The 25311-nt window shown below is 37.2% G+C and overlaps 1 protein-coding gene across 18 annotated transcripts in view; it reads left to right on the forward strand.

Moving 5' to 3' along the window:
* BBX (BBX high mobility group box domain containing) overlaps positions 1–25311 on the forward strand; it is a 267802-nt gene that overhangs the window by 215798 nt on the left and 26693 nt on the right. For all 18 annotated transcript variants that reach the window (XM_045850882.1, XM_045850876.1, XM_045850877.1 and 15 more), the window contains 3 exons: positions 10478–11486; positions 12476–12614; positions 15628–15776. In XM_045850882.1, the coding sequence (XP_045706838.1) occupies positions 10478–11486; positions 12476–12614; positions 15628–15776 (1297 nt within the window). The remainder of the gene's footprint in view (positions 1–10477; positions 11487–12475; positions 12615–15627; positions 15777–25311) is intronic.

Consider the following 25311-nt stretch of genomic DNA (forward strand, 5'->3'; position numbering starts at 1 on the left):
GATCAATTGTTAATAGCTGAAAGTGACCTGAAAATTCTGGGATCTGTTCCAGGTGTTTTTCAGGAATTATTCCAATTAGGAAGGGAGATTTGGCATAATGCTGCTGAGGTCAGAGAATTGAAAAAATATAATCCTTTCTGTTTGAACCTCCATGAGGTTCATACTGTTCAGTTAATCAGTTTCTTAATTGGCACAGATACTAGTATAATGTATTGTGTTTCCTTTCATTTTGAAATTAATTAGGTCAGGTCATGTAAAGATCAGCACAGCAACAAAGCATCCCCCAGAGATCATTGTGTATTATAGTTGCAATAGTTGGAAGATACTCAGAGACATCTTTACCTGTACATTTTAGCAAAGAATATTTCTAAACTTGAAGGTCTCTGGTACCAAAATTGCCTAGTATAATAAATGTAACAATTTACTAATTTATTTTAAGGACCAATAATTATTGAGGGTCTACTCCATGCCAGTAACAGTGAGGCTGCTGAAGCTTCCTGCACATGCAATGATGATGAGGAGGAGGTGACCTAGGAGCCTTCTTCTAGGATCAGTGGTACAGGAGGAACGCTTCACCTCTAGGTGCAGTTCTGGTGTTTTGGTGTGCCACTAGGGGCTGGAGCATAAGCCTAAAATTATTACTGTTTGTATTCTAATGTTTCTGAAATAATTTTTTGTGTTCTTTCGTAGATTTGAGATTTTAATTGCAAGTTTTATAATCTATCATTTATTATCTCCTGTGTGCTAGACACTTACTTGATACGTACTTATTGAAGTCTCACATCTGAGGGTTGGCACGGTTATCATTCCTCTTTCACATTAGGAAACAAAAGGGCAGAGAGCTTTTGTGCCTTGCCTAAGGTCATGGAAGACAGGAAGTATTAGGGCCTCAGTAGAAACCTAGGCAGTGTATCCCCACTGCCAGGGCTTTTCAGCATTGGGCTATTCTAGTACCTTGTGTTAGGTGAATATAAAAGACCACACATTGCTTGTTACAGGAGTTTGCGTGTTACAGAAGGCCCCGTGGAAGACGGCTGACTCCTACACATGTGTATACAGCTGAATAAGATGACAGATTGTTCAAGACTGCTGTCAAAAATGGAGCTGATATTTCCTTTTTTAAAAGTGTCTGTAATTTTAAAACTGCCAAGATACATCTTATGCACTTAAATAAGTACATATTTGTGAAATTTGGAAGATACCGTGAGGGCTTTAGGAAATTATGGTATATGACTCCTGTCCTCCAGGAACTTGTTCTTCACTTGCAAAGAAGTGAGATATAAAAGGCCCAGGGATAAATAGTGCAAATGGATTCATAGGGAACCATGCAATGGAAAAGACAAAGTTCCACTTGAATGATGAGTGACACACAAAGTGGATATGTAAAACCAGGAAAGAAAGAAAGTAGCATTAGCAGGAGTGTTCTGGGGATGCAGGACCAGGAAGAGAGCATGAAGGTGGGTCTTAATGAAGGAGTTGTTGGGGAACAGAGGTTGAAACTAGCAGCCAACTTGCAGAGTTGCTTTGTTTGGCCCATAATTTGTTGACCAGTGTTATAGTTCGGATTTGAATTAGCTAATACTGTATTTTAACATTATAGATTTTGAGTAAATACAAATTTCTTATTTTCTCATGAAAATTAAGAGATCTGAAAATACTGGACTAACCTTGCATAAGAACAGTTGTTCAGAACTAATAGGTGGTCACCCCTTTGTACAGGTGTTTGCTATACAGATGTGACTATCCTCTCCTTTCCCTTCTGAAGCCAAAAGTCATTGCCAGCACCCACTCGTCCATCTCCCTCTTTTATACCGGACCACCCATACACAGTAGAGATCAAGACTTGCACATAATTCACTATAGAGATAAGGCTAAAGCAAAGGATTAAAGGCAGACAAACATGATATGAGTAGATGACAAGTAGGTCAGACTGGCAGCAGTGCAGATTTATGGAAGGTGAAAGCAGAGTGTAGCTGCAAGTTGGAATCAGCAGGGTGTTTATTGTGAAGCAAAGAAACTTCTGCTTAAACATAATGAAGGAGCCATTAAAGATTTGGGACAAAGGTATGCAGTGCCAAAATCACCGCTTGAAGAGACACTTGGCAGCTGTGTGTAGAATGGAGTAGAGAGCCTCTGTGAACATCTTGGTGTGAGAAGACAGGAACCAGGAGAAGGGGGGGAGCTGGCAGTGGGAACAGGAGGTAGAAACAGACACCAGCAAAGTTGCATGGGACTCAGTTGGATGATTAAGTTGATGTGAGATGCAAAGCAAAAGGGGTGTCAGAGAGGTGACTTCACCTCAGAACCTGAGTGTGTGGGCATGAATGACTTCCTAAAGTTTGACCCTGACCTTGGAGCTCTATTGAGGAAGCCTCGGTGTTTGTGGACGAAGAGGAAGCTCAATAGTATGAAAGAAGAGGAAAGATGCTGAGGTGAGGAAGGATAACTGAAGAAATCCAGTATTAAAAATGTCAGCAAGAGAGGGGATTGCCAGTGAGGTGGAGAGCAGAGACCTGTGTTCCTCGAGCACAAAAGAAAGGTTAAAAATGGTCACCAGAGCACTGCTGAAGGTGGCCTGTGGTACTTGTCTGTGTTGTACATTTCTTCTTTAAGAGAAGTCAGTTGTGTGTTAAGGTGAAGCTGAAGGTGGAGAATGCTGGATTTTTCCAGATACTCTCCTTGTATATAAAAAAACAAGATTGTAGATCTGGTGGGTCCACGGACCCTTAACCCTTAACCCTATTTATTAAAGAAGATGGAGGCATTTTCAGGAGCCTCGACTCCTCTCTAGCTTTTCTTATATTCTAACTTGTAGGAGCCAGTTATAATTGAAAACAAATATAGATCTATTTTAGTATCCATAAAAATGAAATCTTATGGGACATCATGGCTCACTTTAAGAAAACCTGAATTATGATAAAATTACAGAAATTATATCCTATAATGAAAAAAGTAGGAAATGCCATTCCTCCAATCACAGCAGCATTCCCTACCACCATCAGTTGAAGGTGGTGTCAGACTGAGCTGTGACTTTGGGTTCTGTGTTGTGTCCTCATTTATCGTGGATGCGCAGTATCCCTTCATCCTCTTGCAACACCCTGAAGCCCAGTCTGAGTGCGCAGCTCTCACCTCAGCTTCCCCTTCATGGGCATCACATAGCTGAATTCTGGTACTTATTTGAGAGGGCTTCTTATTTGAAAGTGGTGTGTTTCTTTTCTTTCTGGGCAGAATTGTGAGTCATTTTTAGAAAACCCCTAAAATTGTGCATTTCATTCCCACATTGCACACACAGTACTTTTTGAGGAACTGGCATACAGGAGTGCACCTAATGACCTCTGTTAGTAGCTGGCCTTGTGGAGCACAGGCCACCCCTACCCCATTTCGACTTTTCAGAGATGGTTCGTATCATTTCTGAAAAAATAATGGGCAAAGAGAAACATTTAAACCACCATTTCACTTGGCCTAATTGCTTCAGCAAACCAAATTGTAAACTACTTAATATGCCCAGATTTTAGTGTTGAGAGACACTTAGACCACTACTCTGTGACCAGCTATCTTATAATAAATAAAATTGAATTTTTTAGGAGTGATGCTATTCTTTATTCTCTGAAACCATCAGCTAGTGTATTTTTATGGCCAAAAAAAATCTGGTTTTATTGAATTATGGGAGAAATGCACATCTTGGAAAACACTGCTAAATGCCATCCTTAGGTATTGTTTACACGGTTTTGGCAGACAATAAGCCAGTAAAAATGATGGTAAACATACCTTGGCAGCAAAATGTTTGTTTAGTACTAAAAAAGCAGAGACTTTGAACCTTCTTGATTAGTGTCAGTGGGTCTGTTTTCACACTGCCTTGTTTTTAATCTGGCTGTTCCCTTTATAATAGACAGTGAATGAAAAGTATAATTAAGAATGAAATAATATGGTATGGTACCATTTGGAACCACTTACCCATTTCTTTTTGTACCAATTAGAGGGTCTCTACTTCTGTGGTATTATCTATACAGTTGATTATTTTTCAATGGGCATTTATCTAAGTCTTTTAAAACTAGACATACTACGAAATGAATTGATACCTTAACTTCCGAACAAAGGAATACATTTTAAAATGTCTTTGATTCAAAGAGATAAATCTTAACGTACACAGATTTATTATGTCTTTAAAGCAAGTCCTCAGTAACAGACCCTGCACCTAGGGTATGGTCTTACCTGATCTGAAAATGACAGCCTCCTTTAACCTCAGAGCATAAAAAAAGATCATCCTCCATTTTATCTCAACCCTTCAATATTCCGTTGCATTTTTTTCTTTGCAGTCATTTTTAAGAGTATAGTTTTTTATGTGTATCCATCCAACATGTATATCCTTAGGATATTGGTTTTAACGTCCTAGTTTTTGTTTTTCTTTTGGGAGTGAGTTAAATTTCTTCAGTTACATTTCTTTTAGCACATCAGTGATATGCCATGCTGATTACATAAAACAGTGAGGAACCTCACTGTTTCAGAGTTAAAATTTTTAAAATAATGTCAAGAGTTAGCCCTGACTGGTGTGGCTCAGGGGGTTAGGTATCATCCACAGACCGAAAGATCACTGGTTTGGGTCCCAGTTGGGGCACATGCCTGGGTTGCTGGCCAGGTCCCTGGTTGGGAGCATGCCGGGGGTAGCCTATCGATGTTTCTCTCTCACATGAATGTTTCTCTTCCTTTCTGTCTCCCTCCATTCCCTTCTCTCTAAAAATAAATAAGTAAAATTTAAAAAAAAAAAACATTTTTTTAAATACTGTCAGGTGTAACATTAAAATATTGGTGATTAATTTTTCACTGGTGATCTTGTGAAGCATAGCTAAAGATAGTGTAATTGCTGGTCTAGGCCAATCATAGCAGTGTCATAATTAGCATCGTTTTCCTGAGGACTTGTAAATTAACTCTTTCTTGGTATGAATCAGAATTCGTTTTAGGCTCATCATTTATTTTGGAGCTAATGAACCATTCAGTTGACTACAATTATCTGTTGAATGCATTTGTTTTGAAGGTAGGTACTAGCACTAGAATACTCCTAGTGAAGAATACAAAGGTAAACAGAAAACGTTTTGTACCTTGTGAATTATAGTTATAAAAAATAGAGTACTTCCTGAGGGAATAGACCACAGATACCAAATATTTATGCCCGGCATTTGATTTAAAACATTAACATTTTAACTTCTATGAAAATGGCCATGGGAATTCCATCCAGCAGGTGCCCTGTAGGTGATTTTACATTCTCACTTTAAAAGAAAGTGATCAATTTAAAATAATAATAGAATACATTGTCATTTACTAAAGTGTGTTTTGTTTCAGGGCCTGATTAACAACCAACCTTCTATTAAGGGCAACCTGACTAATAATAACAGACATTAATTCTGTGCTACTACAGTGCAGTTTTATTCACTTGAGTTCACATGTCTGTTCTTTTGTGTCCACTGTGAGCTTACCTGTGTACATGTCCTTGCGTACTTATATAATGTAGTGTGTATGCACTTTGTTAAATCCCACTGAAGTGTTGATATATGCACCCAAAGTAGATGTGAGTAGATATGGTTGTACCCAGAAGTGGAACTGAGCTTAATTAAGAATTGCTTCTTGAAAGGTAACTGATTTAAGACCTTCCTGAATCTAATTTTGTTTTATATGTTTCTTTTTCAACTGTAGAATCATTCAACACTACAAGGAAAAATGAGAGTAAAGCAGTTAGTCTACTAGGGTCATGATGTGCTAGTAATGATATCTTTATGAATATTGCTACTAACAATAATGGCCAACATCTATTCTATATGGTATAAGGCTCCAAAGGGGTGGTTGTCACAATATATACTTGTTTTGTACTAGGCAGTAATTTAAGTATGATACATGTGCACCTCATTGGGCCTCATAGTATTCCTAAGGCAAATACTATTAACAGTCTTGTTTTATAGATTGGGAAACTGAGGCACAGAAAAATTTAGAGAAAATGAACTTATCAGTCTACAGTTCTGCACAGTATGGCTCTAGAATCCCTGCCTTTTGTGACTGCCTTTCAGTATAGAATTTGCACACATGTAAGAGTGATGGCATTGTCTAAGAGTTGTTACATCCATAACTATTCCCAGGTTCTGTGGTTGTTGTGTAGAAATATAGACTGCTAATTCCTAGAGACTTTTGAAAATTATTTCTAAGAATATAATGTTAGAACTCATAGAAAAGGAGATAAAAACTGGAAATTATCAAAGTCTTCCTGAAAAAAGTCATTGTCAGTTGTGCTAGGCTAGAGTCTGTTCTTCCTGTGTGCTGGCTTTATTTTCCAGGTGGCTGCAGACTGCCTTTCCTGGGTTCCTGGGTCCCCTGACTTCCAGCTGGGTTCAGCTAGTGAAAGACACTGGTGGGATGTGAAAGGGAGGAAAAGGGAGGCCGGGTGGTGCAGAGATGAGGAGGGTTGGAGGCACAGCAAAGGCAGCATCTCTTCCATGCCTCCAGCTCTCCCCATACAGGCCCACCACAGTGCCACCTTCTACTGGGGACCCAGTCCCTGGGCTTCAGTAGCAATTCTTATACCTACTGTGGCTTTCTGCTGTAGCAAATCCCTGGGTGGCATCACCACCTCCTGTTCAAGTGTCTCAGTTCTTCATGACCTGTGTAACCAACTTATTCTATGCATTAAATTTCCTCAGCTAGATATGCTTAAATTGTTTCTGTTTGCCTAGTTAGACCCTCACTGGTGCACAAGCTATTTTCATTTTCTGGTTGGTATGATTATAAAATAGGCTAATGCTGTTGGCATATTATATATACAGATTTCAGCAAGACTTTTGACAGATCATCGTATGTCCTTGTGAACAAAATAGGAGGAATTTAGACTGCATTATGAATTCTTAGATTGTTAAAGTTTATTAATGTTCAAGTCAACCTGATGAAAGGGCTCTAAAGGTTTACCAGAAGGCTCTGTCCTTGGCCTCATCCTACTCAACATTATTACCGAAGATCTGGACAAAGACATAAAACAGTTTTTATCAAATGTGTCCGTAACACAAAGCTGATAGGTGATTTAATTCAAAGTTTGAAAGGATAAACTTTATAAAGAATATGGAAAATCTTGCATCTGTTACAAAAAATATAAAGACATAGAATGGGAGAGGCCTAGTAGCTTCCCAACATTATGTGGATTAAGAAATCCAGGATTTTAACTAACCACAAACCAAAAGTGTGACCTCTGTTTAGGTAGGGGTTGGGGGAAGGTGGGATTTATCTTTGGGCCAATTAGAAGATTAGTGTCCCTGACAACTAACAAATAGTTCTGCTTCTCTTCAAGAATATTACAGGAAGGGTAGGAACTGAATCTAAGAAAGATATTACTGAATTGAAGCATCACTGCTCCCCAACCCTTGTAAAGCTTTATGTCATTTACAAGTTGTATTCACACACACTTGTTCACCTTTGCCTCACAACAACCCAGTGGAGGATGTACTGTTACCCTATTTCTCAGCCTTTATTTCCTCATAGGGGTTCAAGTCTAAGATAACAGCTTCCTATGTGGCCTTAGGCAAGCAAAGTCTGGTGCTTGTTCATGAAGCTCGCTAATTTCAATAAAGCCCATTCTCACTTCAGGACACCATACTGCTTCTAGATAAGAGGGATCCAACTTTGAAACATGAGGAAGCATTTACATGTGATGAATAGTTAAAGGAAATGGGAACATTATGCTGGGAGAAGAGACTTGTGGGAACATAAAGTCTGTCTTCCCAGATTTGAAACTGTCACGTGAGAGAAAGTGGATAAATTTATGTGGCTTCAGGGAAAAACTAGGACTGAGGAGATGATAGATTTTTGCTCAGTATTTAAAAAATTCAAACAGAACTGCCCTCTCTTAAAGTCATTGCTTTTGTGTAAAAAACTGGATAACTAACTCTCAGGAATATAGTAGTCAAGGTAATTCCTTCATTGGAAAGAATGTTAAATCACACATAACTTGTAGTGTGACACCCAACTCTGAACGATTTGTTTTAGGTTTGTGGTTATCGAGACTTGTGGTTTATAGTTTTTGATTGGAAGTTAATTTGTTTTATTTTTATAGTTTCACTTCCAGGAACATAATTGTTTTTCTTATAATTTAGGATTAACATACTCTATTTGTGAAAAAACTTTTAAGAGCCTGAGACAAGGAAGTAAAGCATGACTAGTGCTCAGTGTAATTAACTTCAGAAGAAATATTATGCTATTTCCTGGAATATGTCCCCAGAGTGAACGTCTGTATTTGTTCCATTTCATTCCTCACTGTAGAACCCTATCAAGGATGATGAGGAGAATCATTTTGAAATATATTGAGGCAGAGAATAGAGTTTGCAAAGTATTATTAGGTTTGATAAGATGAATTTGTGCAAATGCAAACTGTTGGCAATATCACAGTAAAAACCAGCATATTATGGTAAAAGGTTGCTGAGATGACTTCGTAAAGGCCATCAGAGTGATGGTGTTTGAAAAAACATAAAATTTACCTTGGGGATACCTCTCATTTTCTTTCTAGAGCTAGTATAGTCTTTGTCTCTACATTGGGATAATTGTATTCATGAAGGGCTAGGATAATTAAGAAAATAAAAACTACTTCAAAATTGATATAAAAAACAGCCAATCTCCCAAGAGAGTAAAACATGCAGGGAAAATTAAATATATTAGTGTTTCAGACATAGATAACATTTTGCTGTGACCTCACTTCAGCTTAGGTTTAATAAAGGAAAGTTCTTAGTCATCATAACTACTTGCCGAGGCCTTTTGAAAGTTAACTTACTCAATTTTCTGAAAAAGCTTCCTTGTGAACCCTTAATATATCAGATCTTCGCTGTAAGTGACGCAGAGGGCTTGGTGCTCTTGTCATGTTCATTTTTTAAATTTTCACTGTCCGCCCCCACCTCCACCCCTTCTTCAGTTTCTTCCCAGACTTACTAATCATAACATAATTCTCAAGGAAGAATCTGGGAGACAAGTACTAAGCAGGGAGGAGGGCTGAGGTAAAAGAGCCTCTGATCATTCAATTCAGTATATTATTCATTAAAAAATTTGAATTTGAAAAATGATTTTACAGGTGTTAATGATCTCTGACAACTTGCCATTTGATAAAATGGTGATTAAAAATGGATCAGTTTCCAGCCCTGGCTGGCATAGCTCAGTGTATTGAGCGCGGGCTGCGAACCAAAGTGTCACAGGTTCGATTCCCAGTCAGGGTACATGCCTGGGTTGCAGGCCATGACCCCCAGCAACCGCACATTGATGTTTCTCTCTCTCTCTCTTTCTCCCTCCCTTCCCTCTCTAAAAATAAATAAATAAAATCTTTAAAAAAAAATGGATCAGTTTCCTACTCACGTACTTGATTTGGGGACTAAGTGATTTGGGGGCTAAGCAAGCCCCCTACTCTTTTCCCTCCAAGTTGCTTAATACAAAGTAGACAAGATGAGTAATGTTTCAGAATCCCAATGCTGTCCTTGGCCTAATCAGCATGGTTTCTCCTTTAATGTCCTATAGGTAAAATTTTGGGAACTTAAAAATTTAAACAAATTGCCACCAGATATCTTTGGGGTATTCAGAATGTTTTAGGTTTTAGGAAATGATGATACAGTATGTATCTCACACCATGCAGTTAATTCCCCAATGCAGAGTCTCATAGCAAAAGCATATGAATAGACACATTAAGTAAGATTAAGACCTTAAGTAGTTTCACATTAGTTCTGGTCAGAATTTGCAGCCAAGTAAATTTGGATGAGGTGGGATTTTCCACCAAGTTAGTTTTAAAAAAATAATTTAGTTTTCAGAGCTTTTAGTGATCTTCAGGTTATCAGCATTGTGGACCCTATAAAATTCTGTTCATTTACCAAAACCTTCTGGAGTTGTTTAATGAATTATCATATTTCTGATTTCAAGTAGATAGGTAAAAATTGTTGCCATTTTTCTCATTTCTCCCCAGAAAAAGAAAGGGCAAACATCGGAACACAGTTTGGGGATGATTCACTAAGTATTGCCAGGAGTGTACCATCTCTGTTAGACCTCACAGAATCTTTTGAGAAGAAGTGATTTTATTTAACAAAGGAACAGAGGAGTAAGGAGTGAAGTGACTCATTCTAGCTATAAAGTTAGCAAGTAGCAAAACTAAGACTCAGGCTCAGATCCTTCAACTCTGGATCCCATCTTCCTTTTACTAAATCTTGTTTTCATGGGAAAAGCTTCCAGTGAAGCTGGAAAATAAGAATTCAGGTATATGCTTGTCTAAGAGGAGTATAATGAATATATCATAATGTCTAAAACCTTTTATTATCAATAATTTGAATCATTTAAGTTAGTTTGGCAGACGAGCAGTGTTTATTATAAAAGTTGAATTTTGATTATTTTTTAAAGGGATGACCATTTAAAAGTTTAAGCTAAATTTGAGTATAGAAAATAAGAAATTTTTGTTGTTCTCCTATTTGTTTTAACTATTTAGATGTGTCTGGCATCAGAGGGGGTGAAAATGGAAGAATCCAAGTTAATGAAAGCAGAAGAATCAGATGGTGGAAGAATTAAAGAATTGGAGAAGGGAAAGGAAGAAAGAGAAATAAAAATGGAGAGAACAGATGAAGTCAGCTTGCAGAAGGAAGCAGAATTTGAAAAATCATTTGGGGAAAATGTAAAAGATTCTAAGGAATTAAGAAATTTTGAGGAGCTGCAAATGGATGATATAATGGCTATAAAAATGGAAGATCCCAAAGAAACTAAAAAGGAAGAGTTAGATGAAGATCAAAAATGCAGTCACTTCTCTGATTTTTCTTACTCTGCCAGTAGCAAGATAATAATAAGTGATGTTCCCAGTAGAAAGGATCACATGTGCCATCCTCATGGAATTATGATCATTGAGGATCCCACGACATTAAACAAACCAGAAAAGCTAAAAAAGAAAAAGAAGAAAAGCAAAATGGATCGACATGGAAATGATAAGTCCACACCCAAGAAGGCTGGCAAAAAGAGGCAGTCCTCGGAGTCTGATATCGAGAGTGTCATGTACACCATTGAAGCTGTTGCAAAGGGAGACTGGGGCATTGAGAAACTTGGGGAAACCTCTCGCAAGAAGGCCCGCACATCCTCAAGTGGCAAGGGAAACATTTTGGATGCCAAACCACCAAAGAAAAAAGTGAAATCAAGAGAGAAGAAAATGTCAAAGGAGAAATCCTCAGACACCACCAAAGAGTCAAGATCTCCTGATCTCATTAGTATTTCTGCCAGCAAGAACATTTCTGGTGTGGTGCCAGAGGGTGTGAAAGCAGAACCATTGACCCCCACGGAGGTTGCATTACCATCCAGCTTATCAGGGCAGGTCAAGCCTGAGGACAGTGAACCTCACAGAAAAATAGAGACTTGTGGCTCCCGGAAATCTGAGAGGTCTTGCAAAGGTGCTCTGTATAAAACCCTGGTGTCTGAGGGCATGCTCACCTCTCTGAGAGCTAATGTTGACAGAGGTAAGTGGCTTCTACAGATCAGAAAACTTTATTGAAACCTAGCAGAATTTCTCCTTTAGACCTATTATTGAAAAGAACTACCATAAAGAACAATGTGGTATCAAAATATTTTACATTTGTACTGTTCCTTATGGTTTATAGATCACATACATTTGTCATTTTACTCGTGTTTTCTAGCACTTATTGAGCAGAGTGTCTTCAGAATATGTGTTTAAAGTAATTAAAACTTTTTTTTACTGGTACGGGCTGGGTTTTTGTTTTGAAGGATCAGCATTGTGTGTCTGGAGCTCTTAGTCTATTTTCTAAAACTGATGGAAAGAATTTTCTGAATCAAGCAGATATGTTTAGCAGAATCTTGACTTGTAGGATTCAGAGGCACGTGGCTTATCTAGCCCTCCCCATTAGGTAATCAAAACTATAATGAAGGTGAAGGCTGCCTAAAACATAACATTATCCAGAATCCAATTAATGTGTATACCTTTATTCCATAGAGTGGTTCATATAAATTCATCTGTTTAAAATACAGCATCTGGCTAGGGGATTACCTTGTGCCAAACTAAATGCACACTAGAGATCTGTGAATACTAGGTCTAGCAAGCCCTGAATGAAGATCCTCAGGAGCTCGTAGTTCCCCAGGGATGTCATTCCAATAAATCTTGGAGAATTAATAGTGCCTACCCGTAAAGGACACCCACACCCTAAACTGATTCTCCAATGGAAAAATTAGCAGTAGTTGGTCAGTCTCTGGAGTCCTGCAATACCTGTTGAATTATGACAAGGCAACTTGTATCAGAGGCTGTAAGTCACTCTCATGTGTGTTCTGTTATGAAGAGTGGTCCATCACAAATCACTCTGATTCTCTGACCAGTTACCAATAACATCATGGCCATGATGCCTAAGGGATCAGGAGGTCATTTGTGAAGCAACTAAGATCATTTTCTTCCCATTCCCAATATACTGAGCACATTCTTTCCTTTGAATTTCCTTAGGGAAACGAAGCTCAGGAAAAGGAAACTCCTCTGATCATGAAGGGTGTTGGAATGAAGAAAGCTGGACGTTTAGCCAGAGTGGGACCAGTGGGAGCAAGAAGTTCAAAAAGACAAAGCTGAAGGAAGACTCTCTCCTTGGGTGAGTGCCTGTGAGCACAGTCAGCTGCACTACCCAGACCCCAAGTGTGGTAGGATTTTCAGGGCAAGCATATACCTCTGACTGCTTATTCTCTGAGTATTCATTCAGCACTTACTACAGTCTTGACATAGTTAGGGGGTACAGATTAAGTGTATCCCATGATTGTGAGTGACAGTGTCATTCACATTTTAAGTATCAAACTTAGGCCTGAGTTTGAATTGAGGTCCACTCTGTGTATTAGTGGTATGATATGTTAAATCCTTACTTTTGCCCAGACACATTTTCCCATCTGAAGTTTGCAGTGAATATTATATGTTTACATTTTATATCCTGTATGCCCTTATTTAGTATTTCTAAAGGCATGTACATATGTTTGTAAAACAGTGACAGCTGAAAATGTAAGGTTAAAAATATTATGTTTCTACCTCTAATCTTGTTTTGCTTAAGCCATATTCTTCTGCTCTAAGATAAAAATAATATTCAATAATTAATTATATATTGAAATGTACTGTCAAGCAGTAGCATACATCAAGATAAAATCATTAAGAATTATTTCATTTTATGTTATGCCAAAGATTCTGATACTGATCTTAATATAAAGCATTTTGCAAGTTATGAGATCTAATATTTTATATTGGTGAGGAAAGCATCTGAATATTCAGCTTTACTGTTTTGAAAATCCTTTGGGATTTCTCTTAGCTCAATTTGAAAAGAATACATTGAAAAGAAATACATTTTTATATTTCTCATTTTTTCTTAAATGTGTTCAAAGGTATGCAAATTTTATGTATTGGGAATATTGTATTTGGTTTGTTCATAAATATTTGCATTTGTATTTGCAGAATACTATATTTTTTCCTTGGATGATACAGTGCTTCAAAGTCTGGTTAATTTTAAGGCTCTAGGTCATTACAAAGTGTGAGAGTGGAAATTATTTCTCATGACAATCCTCAAGATTATTTATATTGAGATAATATATTTATAATTTCACATATTTCCTTTCTAATATTTTTTAAAGTCCAGGACAGTTCAAATTAGTCTTGTTTATATTATGCTTCAACAATGACATGAAAACCATCACATCTGTTATTATCAAATGATACTTTTCAAATGAAGTGTTTCCTAAAAAAAGTGACCAAGGACCAAGGCTCTGTAACTTCTGAAACTACTGGTGTTTGTCTACCCAGCCAGAGCGAAGCTGCTCTCATTTTGGACATAGTGCAGTCCCAGGGGAATACAATAGGCATGAAGCTTCCCCAACAGGAAGTTCTCTGATGGCTTCCCTTAGATACCACCAAAGCTATGAGAGAGATGTTTTCACATTCCTCTTCGAGGAATAAAAAAGTGAAACAGTCTTTTGAGAACCTGTCCCTGCAAAGAGACTGCTGTGTGGGTCGCTTGTTTGTTTGTTTGCTTGTTTGTTTTAAAAAATTATTTCTAAGGAGGTTTTTTGCAGACTTAAATCAACAGTAAACTTCTGATCTTTCCTTCTCTCTCCTTTAAATAATTGCTTGTCAGATTCAGACTATCTAGGTTTGCCTTGTTAAGAACACACCGCCATAGTGCATGAGCAGTGAGAAATGCCACTTCCTGCCGGTCTTAGCTGAGATTTCTAAATGAGCATTTTAAATCTTTCTACCACAGAAAATGTGTGCTACCTCCTTAGTTAACAGTAGCCAAGAGAAATTCACTCAGTATTGGCAGTTCTAAGTTTATAGACTTATCCAAGAAAAACATAGGTGATTATGCTAGTTGAGAAAGAGTACCAAGAGACCTTAGCAGTTAGATCTTGCGTTTTCATATTTTTCTCTGGGTTATGATTCAGAGTATCTGAAAAATTCACATCTTACAGGTAGCTTTCTGATAAATCTAATCAGTATCAGATGGTATCTGATTTTCCATTAGTATAAACATTTTTAGTTGAGTATAAAAAGATGATTTTGTAAGGGAGAAACATCACCCCCACCCACTACCCTTTGCAGCTGCGATAGAACTTGGTAGGGGCCTTCTGTTTTCAACAGTCTGATGGCTATCTGACTGTCTTATTGCTGTTCCCCACCTCTTGTACGTTCTTCCAAAACTGAGAATAGTTTTAGGTAGACCTCCCATAGGTAGCAGCCTAATACATTAGCTTCTTATAAGTTGCTTCTCAAAGCTGCTCTCTTCCCAGTATGCCTTCCATTTTCCATCCACTGAGCGCAGCGATTCTCCTGCAGCTTCTCCCATCTGTTTGGGCTGCATCTTAGTTAATAAGTCTCACTGTCAGTGAAAGCCAGCAGTCAGCCTAGGACCCAGCAGGTATGCTACCATTGCTGTGGGGGCTTTGGAGACCGTCAGAAGCAGCCCAAGGATTTCCCAACTTTGCTAGTGACATTTCTGAAGTCCTTTGTGGTTAGTGTCAGAGCGGCATTGCCTTTGTGCTAGTTTGTTCATTGAAAACTGGCTTTACTTTTCTCATGGAGTGTGTTATCCTCATCCCAGTCAGTTCTCCAGGATGATTTTCTAATACTCAAAATATTTGGTTGCATTTTTTGTGTGTGTGTTTTAAAAATAAATATTTTTAAGAAAACCAATCTTATGAAATTGCCAATATGCCATATCACCAATAATCTTGGCAATATGGGTGCATACATATGAATCTTTAGAATGAGGCACGTGTCTGGATGGAATATGCTTTGTATTGAACTTAATGAAAAATCCTTATGCCAATGGAGAGAATGGTAAATTCTCCACTTTAAAAATGCCCAATATTTTAAATAATGTTTCAGCTTTTCTAAGGTGATGTTAGCTTTTCTAAGCTAACCTGTCATGTGAGTTTACTAAGAAGACTGTGTTGATAAATCTCAGCTTTTCTGAAAAGATATTTTTTTTCCTTGCCTAGAATTTATTAACAATGACCTAATTCTCAGGAACCCTGTTTTAAAAAGAAATGTTGTAACATATGTTTTGTATTGTTTTCTGTTTACATATTTGTATCATGCGCTGATTTCTTATATCCCTTCTCTTTTATTAGCTCAGCAAAGCTGGATGAAGAATTTGAAAAAAAATTCAACAGCCTCCCTCAATATAGTCCTGTTACATTTGACCGGAAATGTGTATCGGTTCCAAGAAAAAAGAAGAAGACTGGAAACATGTCCTCAGAACCGACTAAAACCAGCAAAGGTTAGATGTGTGCTCTGTCTTCCTGCGGTGTGGTCACAATTTCAACTGAACCCTCTTCTGAGCTTCTGCAGCTCCCTTTAGATGTCATTGGATTTCAACTGGGACAGTAGCAAGTTGGAATTTCTGGTTGTTTCCAAGATTATCTTGATTCCTGGCTTCTTTCTCCCTTCATCCTAATTCTCCTCAGCTTCAATCCTTTGGCATCTCAGCCTATACTTTTACCCTTAAAGGAGTAGGTTTTTAAAAGTGTTACACATGGTCTTCAACTTGCTGTTCTCCAGAATTCTGATTTGGAAATATGGAAGTTTTCTTGAGCAAAAAACACTGACTGAGTATAGTTCTGTTTCCTGTATCTGCAGCAGGTTGGACTCAGGGACTGTGAAATTGTTCCATTTGCCTAATAAGCAGACTTCATTCTTTACTGGCAGTATGAACCAAATGAAAATAGAATTCCCTGTAATACTCTGGTAATACTTTTTATTGGTTTTGTTAAATTTAGAAAAATGACAGTGTTGCTCACCTTGAGAAACATGTCTTCTAATTTTACTCTAGATCTAAAGATTGGTAGGGAGAATGTATCTCTAGTTTTCCACACAGATGTGAAAGACTTTGTTCAGTTAGCTTTTCTGTAAGGACAGTGAATGGAGAGATACAGAAGTGGTATGGCCAAGCTTTTGTTGCTTCTAGGATCAAATTCTGAGCAGGACGAATTGGATGGAAGAGTTTTTGTAATTGCCCTGCAGAAGCAGTTGCCTATTGCCTGCTTTATGTCAAATTAGACTATGTATTTCAGATGAGTGGATGTTTAAGATGCAGTATATCTTAAGGTGAATCTTACTAAATTCTTGTAATCATGAATAATGATCAAAGATAAATTATTGAGGAGATACAATTTCATGCATTTTAAGAGAGTATTTAAAGTGTATGTCTAGGGAAAATTATCTGAACAAACCTGAACCTTTGTCCCTCAGTATCTAAAACCCCTTTGTGCATGGGTATTGACATAACTGAGGAGGGTCGCTTTGAGATCTATATCTTAAGATGGCTCTGAAAGGCTGAAGAAAACCCCCATTCACGATTAAAGGCAGAGGGGAGCATAAAAGTGATTTTAGCTTAGTTTTCCTCTGTGGTTAATAAAAACAAGTCTAGTGAATAAAGAACTAAAAAAGAATGTTACATCCCAAGTTTGCTCACTTGGGAAAATAAAATGGGGTTGTATCACGATCTTCCAAGATAGGTAGGAAAGAAATCAAGTAGCATTGTTGACAGGTGGGTAGCTGAGCACTGTTGTGGACTCATTACCAAATGCAATGACAGTCTCTGTGCCCTAGTGATATTTGGGAACAAGCACAGTAGTCCATGAGTCCAAAGATGCCACTGACCTTGAGCTCCCATAATTCTCAGATTTAAAATTGCTGGTAAATAAATACCTGACAAGCCAATAAAATGGAATTTGATTGATATGCAGGATGTATTCTCTTCCTCCACCTCTTGTAGTTGAAAACATTTGTTTTAGAGCTCTGAAGATGGCCAATTATCAATCAGGAAATGGAACAGATTTATTTTTGTAAATAAAACCCCCCGAAGTTAGGACCTGTTTTCACAAGACCTCTTAGTTGTCTGTTGTATAACAATATTTCTTTTAATGTGAAATAGCTTTTTGGAGGTTTGGGTTATACTTCATGCAATGTCATCTTAACTCTTCCGTTACGCCTCTCAAGCCACAAAGTCACTGGTTCTTATACATTATACCAGTAATGATGTAGGTGGGCAGTCTTTTTCGACTTTAGATTTTGCTCTGCATTCCAACTCATAAAGCAAAATGCAAATATCATAAAGCAGAAATTAAGTAATATATTCTCTATTTCTGAAACTAAAGAAATGGTATTTGTGACTGATTTTGCTTGGCATTAGCAGCACCAAGGTACCTTCTACACGACAGTAATGAAATCATCATACAGCTCTGCTATAATTACCTGCTCTTTTCAGGATAGAGATTGTCTTCTTCAACTCTAGAGCCTTCACACCTGTGCATGAGGAATCCTTCAAAGCGAAAACTTGTGTATGAGATCATTAGTTCATTAGTAAAAGCTCATGTGTCTATAGGAAACCTCATTTTTCCTACAACAATTCACCATTTGTCTGTATTTTCTCCTACATTTGTTATCACTCAGCATTCTCCAGGTTATACTCCAGGTTATAGAAAACATATAGAATTTTCTGAAATGTAATTTCTAGAGGAAATGATATGGGTGCATTTATACAGTTATACATCTCAGAATCATAGTGCCTGCTTGGGTTTATACTTTCCTTTTCCCAGCAGTCTCCTTATTTATATCTGCATTTCCAAGGTAGTCTTTTCCCCTTTCTCACCGTCCCCTTCATTCTCTCTGCCCTGTCCCTTATGTCTATGTAATTAGTCTCATCAGAAACTCTAAAACAAAAATAAAAAGAGATGAAAATAACTAAATGCCACATTCTCCAACAGGGCTAAGGCTGCATTATAGTAAGCAGAGCACAGTGAATTAGAATACTCTTTTCCTTCTAAGAACAAATTATAATCCATCTAACTGAATGTAGTTCAGCTGAAGCAGCCCACGCATACATGTCTTCTGGTTTATCTCTTATGGTTGTATATATTCAAATGAAAGCTTTAAATTATGAGTCTAAATTTAATTGTAACTTCCTAAGAGATTTGTTTTGACACATTATTTTAAGTATACGAAGCACTTTTTACAAAAGTGTCAGAAGTCAAGAATGCTGTGCAAAATAAATAATTTTCAAATGACATGGGGTCATGGACAAAAAGTTAATTGAGTTCAATTTAGATTGTTTAAATCATTCTTCAGCTTGACCCTTGACTACGCTTTTCTTCTTTCCTCTCCTCTTTCACATTGTTTCTTAGCCCATCAAACATACTGTTTGTCTTTCTCAGGTTCTTCCAACCCAAACTTATATGGTAAAATTTAAATTTCAAATGTTTAGGCATTTGAGATTTTAATGAAGAAGAAGATATACAAAATTAAGATCTGAGGACAGAATCCCCTGTTTGGGTTTGAGCCAGCCGGAGGATGCTTTGAGTGTTAAAGGACTAAGATCTGTCTTAGCCAGGCCAGCCTTGCCTATCTGGGAGTTATGGTTTCCAAGTTGGACAGAACTCTGTATTTTGTCCTATAACTGTTTGTTTGCTAGTCTTCATTGCCACCAAACATGTTCAGGAACATGGTGACATGTGCAGTGCATTTGCAGGTGTCGAAGAAATATCTAATATAATCCTAAGTTCCTTATCAAGGCACACATGTCCCATGCGGGGAGGTGGCTCAGTCCACTCGAATTTTAACTTCTTGTGGCTGGTTTACTCAAACTCATTCAAGTCAGCAGATGCAGAGGACCAGAAGCTGGGGGTCCTTTGCTATAAATTATTGGAAACTTTTTGTTTCATTGGTTATTTATTACTTAGTGTATTCATTACAAAAATGACAACTTAGTTTTATAATAAAGCCTCTGCTCTTCTTATAGCTTGAAAACATGAAACTGTAGAACCTGGACATAAGCCAGCACCACTTGAGTTAGGCCTAACATTGTTCCCTATGACAGTTCTGAAGAGAAAGGGTCACTCACTTCACGCTACTGTTGACCTTGAAGAAATAATACTAGGCTAATACCAAAGTGGCTCTTGTGTCACTACAGCTTCTCACCCCAAAAATCCCTTTTTGTTTTTTCAGAAAACCATGAACAACATTAATGTTTGGAAATGTTATTGTTAATATTTCTGTGGCACCCCTCTTGTCCTGTCAGATTGTTTGTCTCTATTTTCCTCTGAGCAATGAAAGTGGCATGCTTTCAAATACAGCCCATCCTGCCCCCAAACTTGAGTAGAGTCCTAAGCTAGTTTACATGCCAGCAACAAGTGATTCTGTCATACAGAAGCAGAAGCTGATGCAAACACTGTCTCAAGAAAACTGGGTAGAAGGAGGAGGGACAGAGATGGGCAGAAAACTTGAAGGAAGTAAAGATAGTTGCCAGTTCTTCACTTTCTGAATAATTCCTTCTAAATCTCTTTTCTTTTCACCTCCTACATACCTTACCCTGCATGGAATCTCAACATTAATTAAGATAACAAATAGTAGTAAGCTTCTGTTTATTTGCTATTTATTATTACAAATTTTTACTTTATTTTCTTCAGGCAAAATATCAAACATGTGCTGTACTAGTGGGCAGAAACCAAGTTGTTAATTTCTTAACTCTAATATTGCTGCTTTTCAATAACTCATTCAAGTTTGTCACTTTCTTTTTTATATAAAGTTGTCCTTTATATAATTTGTTTTATGGCTATAGTTTGGGATGGCTAGGAGCAAGGAAGTTTAAAAATAAAAGTTTACAGTAGTTCCTTTGTGTATACCAAACCACTTTGGTAGTTCTTTTTTCATGTTAAAATTGACAAGCTCTATCTTTAGTTTTGTCCTTAAATTGTACTTCTTAGATTTCTCTGAGGATGCTGGATCTGAAAATATATATCATTTTCTTCTTTCATAACCCATTGCCTATGTCACATCAGTTTTCTTCCATGACTTACTGCCTATCCCCATTGACCTCATACAAATACACAATGATGAGTGTAGAAATCATTCTCCCTGTGAGCCAATTCCTTATTATTATTAAATTATTTTCCTACAGATAAAGCACTAGGATGTTTATGGTCCTGAGAAATCTCAGAATGGTTTTTCTTCTTTTTTTCTACTTCTGTTTTCTGTGATTGCCCATGTATCTATCATTCAGGTTCTGACATTTCCTCAGTCATATAAAATACGTATGAGGCAGTGATTGCTAATGGGCTATAGAGAATACCTGTAATGTTGGTGCAGTATATACACATAATATATTTGTACTTTAAATTTATTTTCTTTTTGTTGTTGCTCACTTTTTCTGAGGGAATAAAAGCCAATGAGAGGAAGTTTTCTTTCTATTTTAAACTACCACCAACCAGTTCAGAAGTATTTACTATTGGTGACTTAGAAAGATGACTTGGTATAGCCATCACAAACTCTCTCACAACTTTGTTATCAGTAATAGCAGCAACATCTGTCAGTTCTTGAACTCTTACTTTGTGCCAAGCAGTGGTTTAAGAACTTTATTTATTTGTTGATGGAGCAAATGTTATTGAGAACGAGTCATGTGGTAAGACCATTCTAGGCATATATCTGCAGAATAATATATATGTGATTGAAAACAAAGAACCCTGCTGCCATGGAGGTTACATTATAGTGAGGGTACCAGACAAGGAACAAGCCTAAACAATAAGCCAAGTATGTAATGTATTAAGAAGTGAGAAGTGCTGTGAAAAAAAAAAAAAAAGAATAAGTTTGATAGAACAGCTAAGCAAAAGATCAACAAGGAAGGAAAAGAATTCTATGTACCATCTCTGTCTATAGTTAGAACACTCCACCCAACAATAGCAGAATATACGTTCTTTTCAAGTGAACATGGAACTATTTCTAGAGTGCAACCATAAAACAAATAAATTTAAAAGGATTGAAATGATTCAAATCATGCCTTCTGACCATATGGAATAGAATTAAAATTCAACAGCAGAAATAAAATTTGGAAACTCACAAATATGTGGAAATTAAACAGCACACTCCAAATAACCAGTAAGTCAAAGAAAAAATTAATAAATCAATAGGAAAATTAGAAAATAGTTTGAAATGAATAAAAATTAAAACAACACACCAAAATTTATGGGATACAGCTAAAGTAATGCTTAGACATTTAAAGCTATAAATGCATATGTAAAGAAAATTTCAAATCAGTAACCTAACTTTCTACCTTGAGACACTACACAAAAAAGAACAAACTAAACCTAAAGGAAGTAGATGAAAGAAAATAATAAAGATTACAGAGGAAATTAATTAAATAAAGAATAAAAACAATAGGGAAAAAGTCAATGAAACCAAAAGCTGCTTCTTTAAAAACAACAAATTTGAGAAACTTATCACTAGACCAATGAAAAAAAGAGAGAAGACTCAACTTAAAGGAATACTGTGAACAATTATATTTCAATAAATTAGATAATTTACACGAAGTAGACAATTCTTGGGAAAACACAAACTACTGAAACTGACTTAAGAAAAAAATAGACAAGCTGAATAAATCTATAACTAGTAAAGAGATTGAATTTAGTAATCAAAAAAGTTCCTGGGTTTGGAGAGAAACCCAGGCCAGGAGGGCTTTAGCACTGCATTTGACTAAACATTTAAAAAAACAATCCCAGTTTTTCACAAACTTATCCCAAAAAGTGGGAAAGGAAGGAGTACTTCCCAACTCATTTTGTGATGCCAGTATTACCCTAATGTCAAAAGTAGACATCACAAGGAAAAACTGCATGCAGACCAATATCTCTTACAAATATGGACACAAAAATCTTTAACCAAAAAAACAGCAAACCAAATCCATCCACATATAAGAAAAATTATGCACCATAGCTAACTGGGATCTTACCCCAGGAATACAGGGTTGATTGAACATAAGAATTCAATTAATATACCATATATATAGAACAATACCAAAAAAAACATATCGTTATCTCAGTAGATGTGAGAAAAGTGTTTGACAAAAATCTAATATCTTTTCGTGATAACACTAAACAAACTCAGAGTAGACTGGAACTTTCTCAACCTGTTAAAGGGCATCTATAAAAAAACCACGACTAACAAACCTCGTACTTAATGGTGAAAGATTGGATGATTTTCCCTAAGATAGGAAACAAGACAGGGCTGTTCACTGCGCTGCTTCTATTCATTTTAGTAGAGGTTCTAGCCAGGGCAGTTGGGCAATAAAAAGAAATGAAAGGCATCCATATTATGGAAAGGAAGTAAAATTATCTGTTTTCAGATGACATAATCTTTGATAGAGAAAACTTACAGGATCCACTAGAAAATTATTATAGCTAATAAATGAGTTTAGCAGGGTTACAGGGTCAAAATTATTATACAAAAGTCAGTGGTATTTTTATACACTTTCAATGAACAATCCAAAATGAATTTAGGAAAACAATTCCATTTACAGTAGTACCAAAAAGAATAAAGGTTCATCCAAGATGGCAGAAGAGTAAGTGGCAGCTACACTAACTTCCTCCCAGGACCAACCTGGAATTAGAACTAAATTGTAGAGAAATCATCCAGAATAACCAACAATACTAGCTGGAGAGAAGCCTTACAACCACAGACAGAACAAACCACTTCACCACAACATGACTGGTAGGGAGTGCAGAGGAGATGCAAGAGGTTTGGCTGGGCTCCCATGGGCAGTAGCTGAAGTGTTGGAGGGATATTTCAGTTGCTGGGGAGTTCCCCTTGAGAAGTGTGGGGTCTAAAATCCCAAGATGAGCTCCCCAGCAACATAGCTGGAAAGGAACCCCAGATAACACCCACCTGTAAAAAGCAGTAGGATTTCTGTCTGCCAGGGAGAGACTGCTGGAGATGCAGAGAGCCTCTTAAAGGCCAAAGCACAAAATTTCATTTGCAGCCACTTACCCTGAGTGCCAGCAAATGGAGGGCAGAGTTGACTAGATACGCTTGAGAGTCTGGTGTTGGCTCTGGGGAGAAAACTGAAGGAACAGCCACCAGGATCCTTATGCTGAGTCATTCCCCAAACTGTAGGAGCAGTTTCTTTCAGACTGAGCACTCCTCTCTGAATGGCATCAACCTGAGGAGAAGCAATACCCCTGCCCACAGGAGACAGGAATTACTCTGCCCCACCCTATAGTGCTTACACCAGGTTGCTGATTACAGCTTGATTAGAGTAACAACTGAAGTGTTTGGTGGATGATTAGTTTTAACAGCTAAGGCCGAAAGTACAAAGCAGCCAAAATGGGAAGACAAAGAAATAGACCCCAAATGAAAGAACAAGTGAATTTTCCAGAAGAACTAAATGAAATGGAGGCAAGCAATTTATCAGAGAGTTTAGAGTAATGATTATAAGAATACTCAACAGCATGAAAAAAGACATACAAACCATAAAAAAGAATCAGTCAGAAATAAAGAATGCAATATCTGAGATAACAATTCACTGGAAGGAATAAACAGTCAGTTAGATGAAACAGAGGATTGAATCAGTGTTTTGGAAGACAAGGTAGAAAAAAACACTGAGGCAGAGCTGCAAAAGGCAAAAAGAATTTTAAAAAATGAGGAGAGCTTAAGAAACATTTTCGACAACTTGAAGTATAACAACATCCTCATCATGGTAATACCAGAAGGAGAAGAGAGTGCACAAGGGATTGAGAACCTATCTGAAAAATTAATGACCAAAAACTTCCGTCATCTGGTGAAGGAAAAAAAAGTCACACAAGTCCAGGAAGCTCAGAGAGTTCCCAACAAGTTGGACCCAAAGAGACCTATATCAAGACATATCATAGATAAAATGGCAAAGCTTAAAGACGAGAGAATCCTAAAAGCTGCAAGAGAAAAACAGGTAGTTAGTTACCTACAGGGGGTTACCAATTAGACTGGCATCTGATTGGTTACTCAGCAGAAACATTTCAGGCCAGAAGGGAATGGCGTGAAATATTCAAGGTGATGAAAAGCAAGGATCTTCAACCAAGGCTATTTTATATGGTGAGGCTATCACTTAAAATCAAAAGAGAAACACGGAGCTTCTCAGACAAGAAAAAGCTAAAGGAGTTTCTTAACACCAAAGCAGTGCTGCAACAAGTGTTAAAGGGCTTGTTAGAAGAAGGAGAAGACGATGACAGAGGAAAATAGTCTAACAATAAAATGTATCTATATACATGTATCTATCAGTAATCACCTTATATGTAAATGACTTAAATGTTCCAACCAAAAGACATAGGATAGCTGAATGGATAAGAAAACAAGATCCATATATATGCTGCCCCCAAGAAACCCATCTCAGATTGAATGATACACACAGATGAAAAGTAAAGGGATGGAAAAAGGTATATCATGCAAATGGAAAGGGAAAAAAGGCTGGAATCGCACTGCTGTCCCATAGCACTTAGACTTTAAAACCAAGGCTGCAGTAAGAGACAAAGAAGGACACTACAAATCATGAAGGGAACAATCCAACAAGAGGATATAAACCTAGTAAATCTTTCCACAGCCAACATAGAAACACCTAAATATGGAAAGCAAATCTTGATGGACATGAAGGGAGAAATCAACAGAAATATGGTCATAGTTGGGGATTTTAACACTCCATTGACTTTAGCAGATAGATCTTCTGGGCAGAAAATCAAAGAAGAGACAGCAGCCTTAAATGACATGCTAGATCAAATGGATTTAATTGATAACTTCAGAGCATTTCACCACAAAGCAGCAGAATGTATACACTTTTCCAGTGCACATGGAATGTTTTCTAGGATGTAGTACATGTTAGGACACAAAACAAGTCTCAATAAAATTAAGAAGATTGAAATGATATCAAGCATCTTCTCTGACCACAATGCTATGAAACTAGAAACCACAAGAAGAACACTGAAAAACATGCAAAGGCATGGAAGCTAAAGAACATGTTATTA

Source organism: Phyllostomus hastatus, unplaced genomic scaffold, assembly GCF_019186645.2.
Source record: "Phyllostomus hastatus isolate PE091 unplaced genomic scaffold, TTU_PhHast_1.1 phas_contig_86, whole genome shotgun sequence".
Classification (NCBI taxonomy): domain Eukaryota; kingdom Metazoa; phylum Chordata; class Mammalia; order Chiroptera; family Phyllostomidae; genus Phyllostomus; species Phyllostomus hastatus.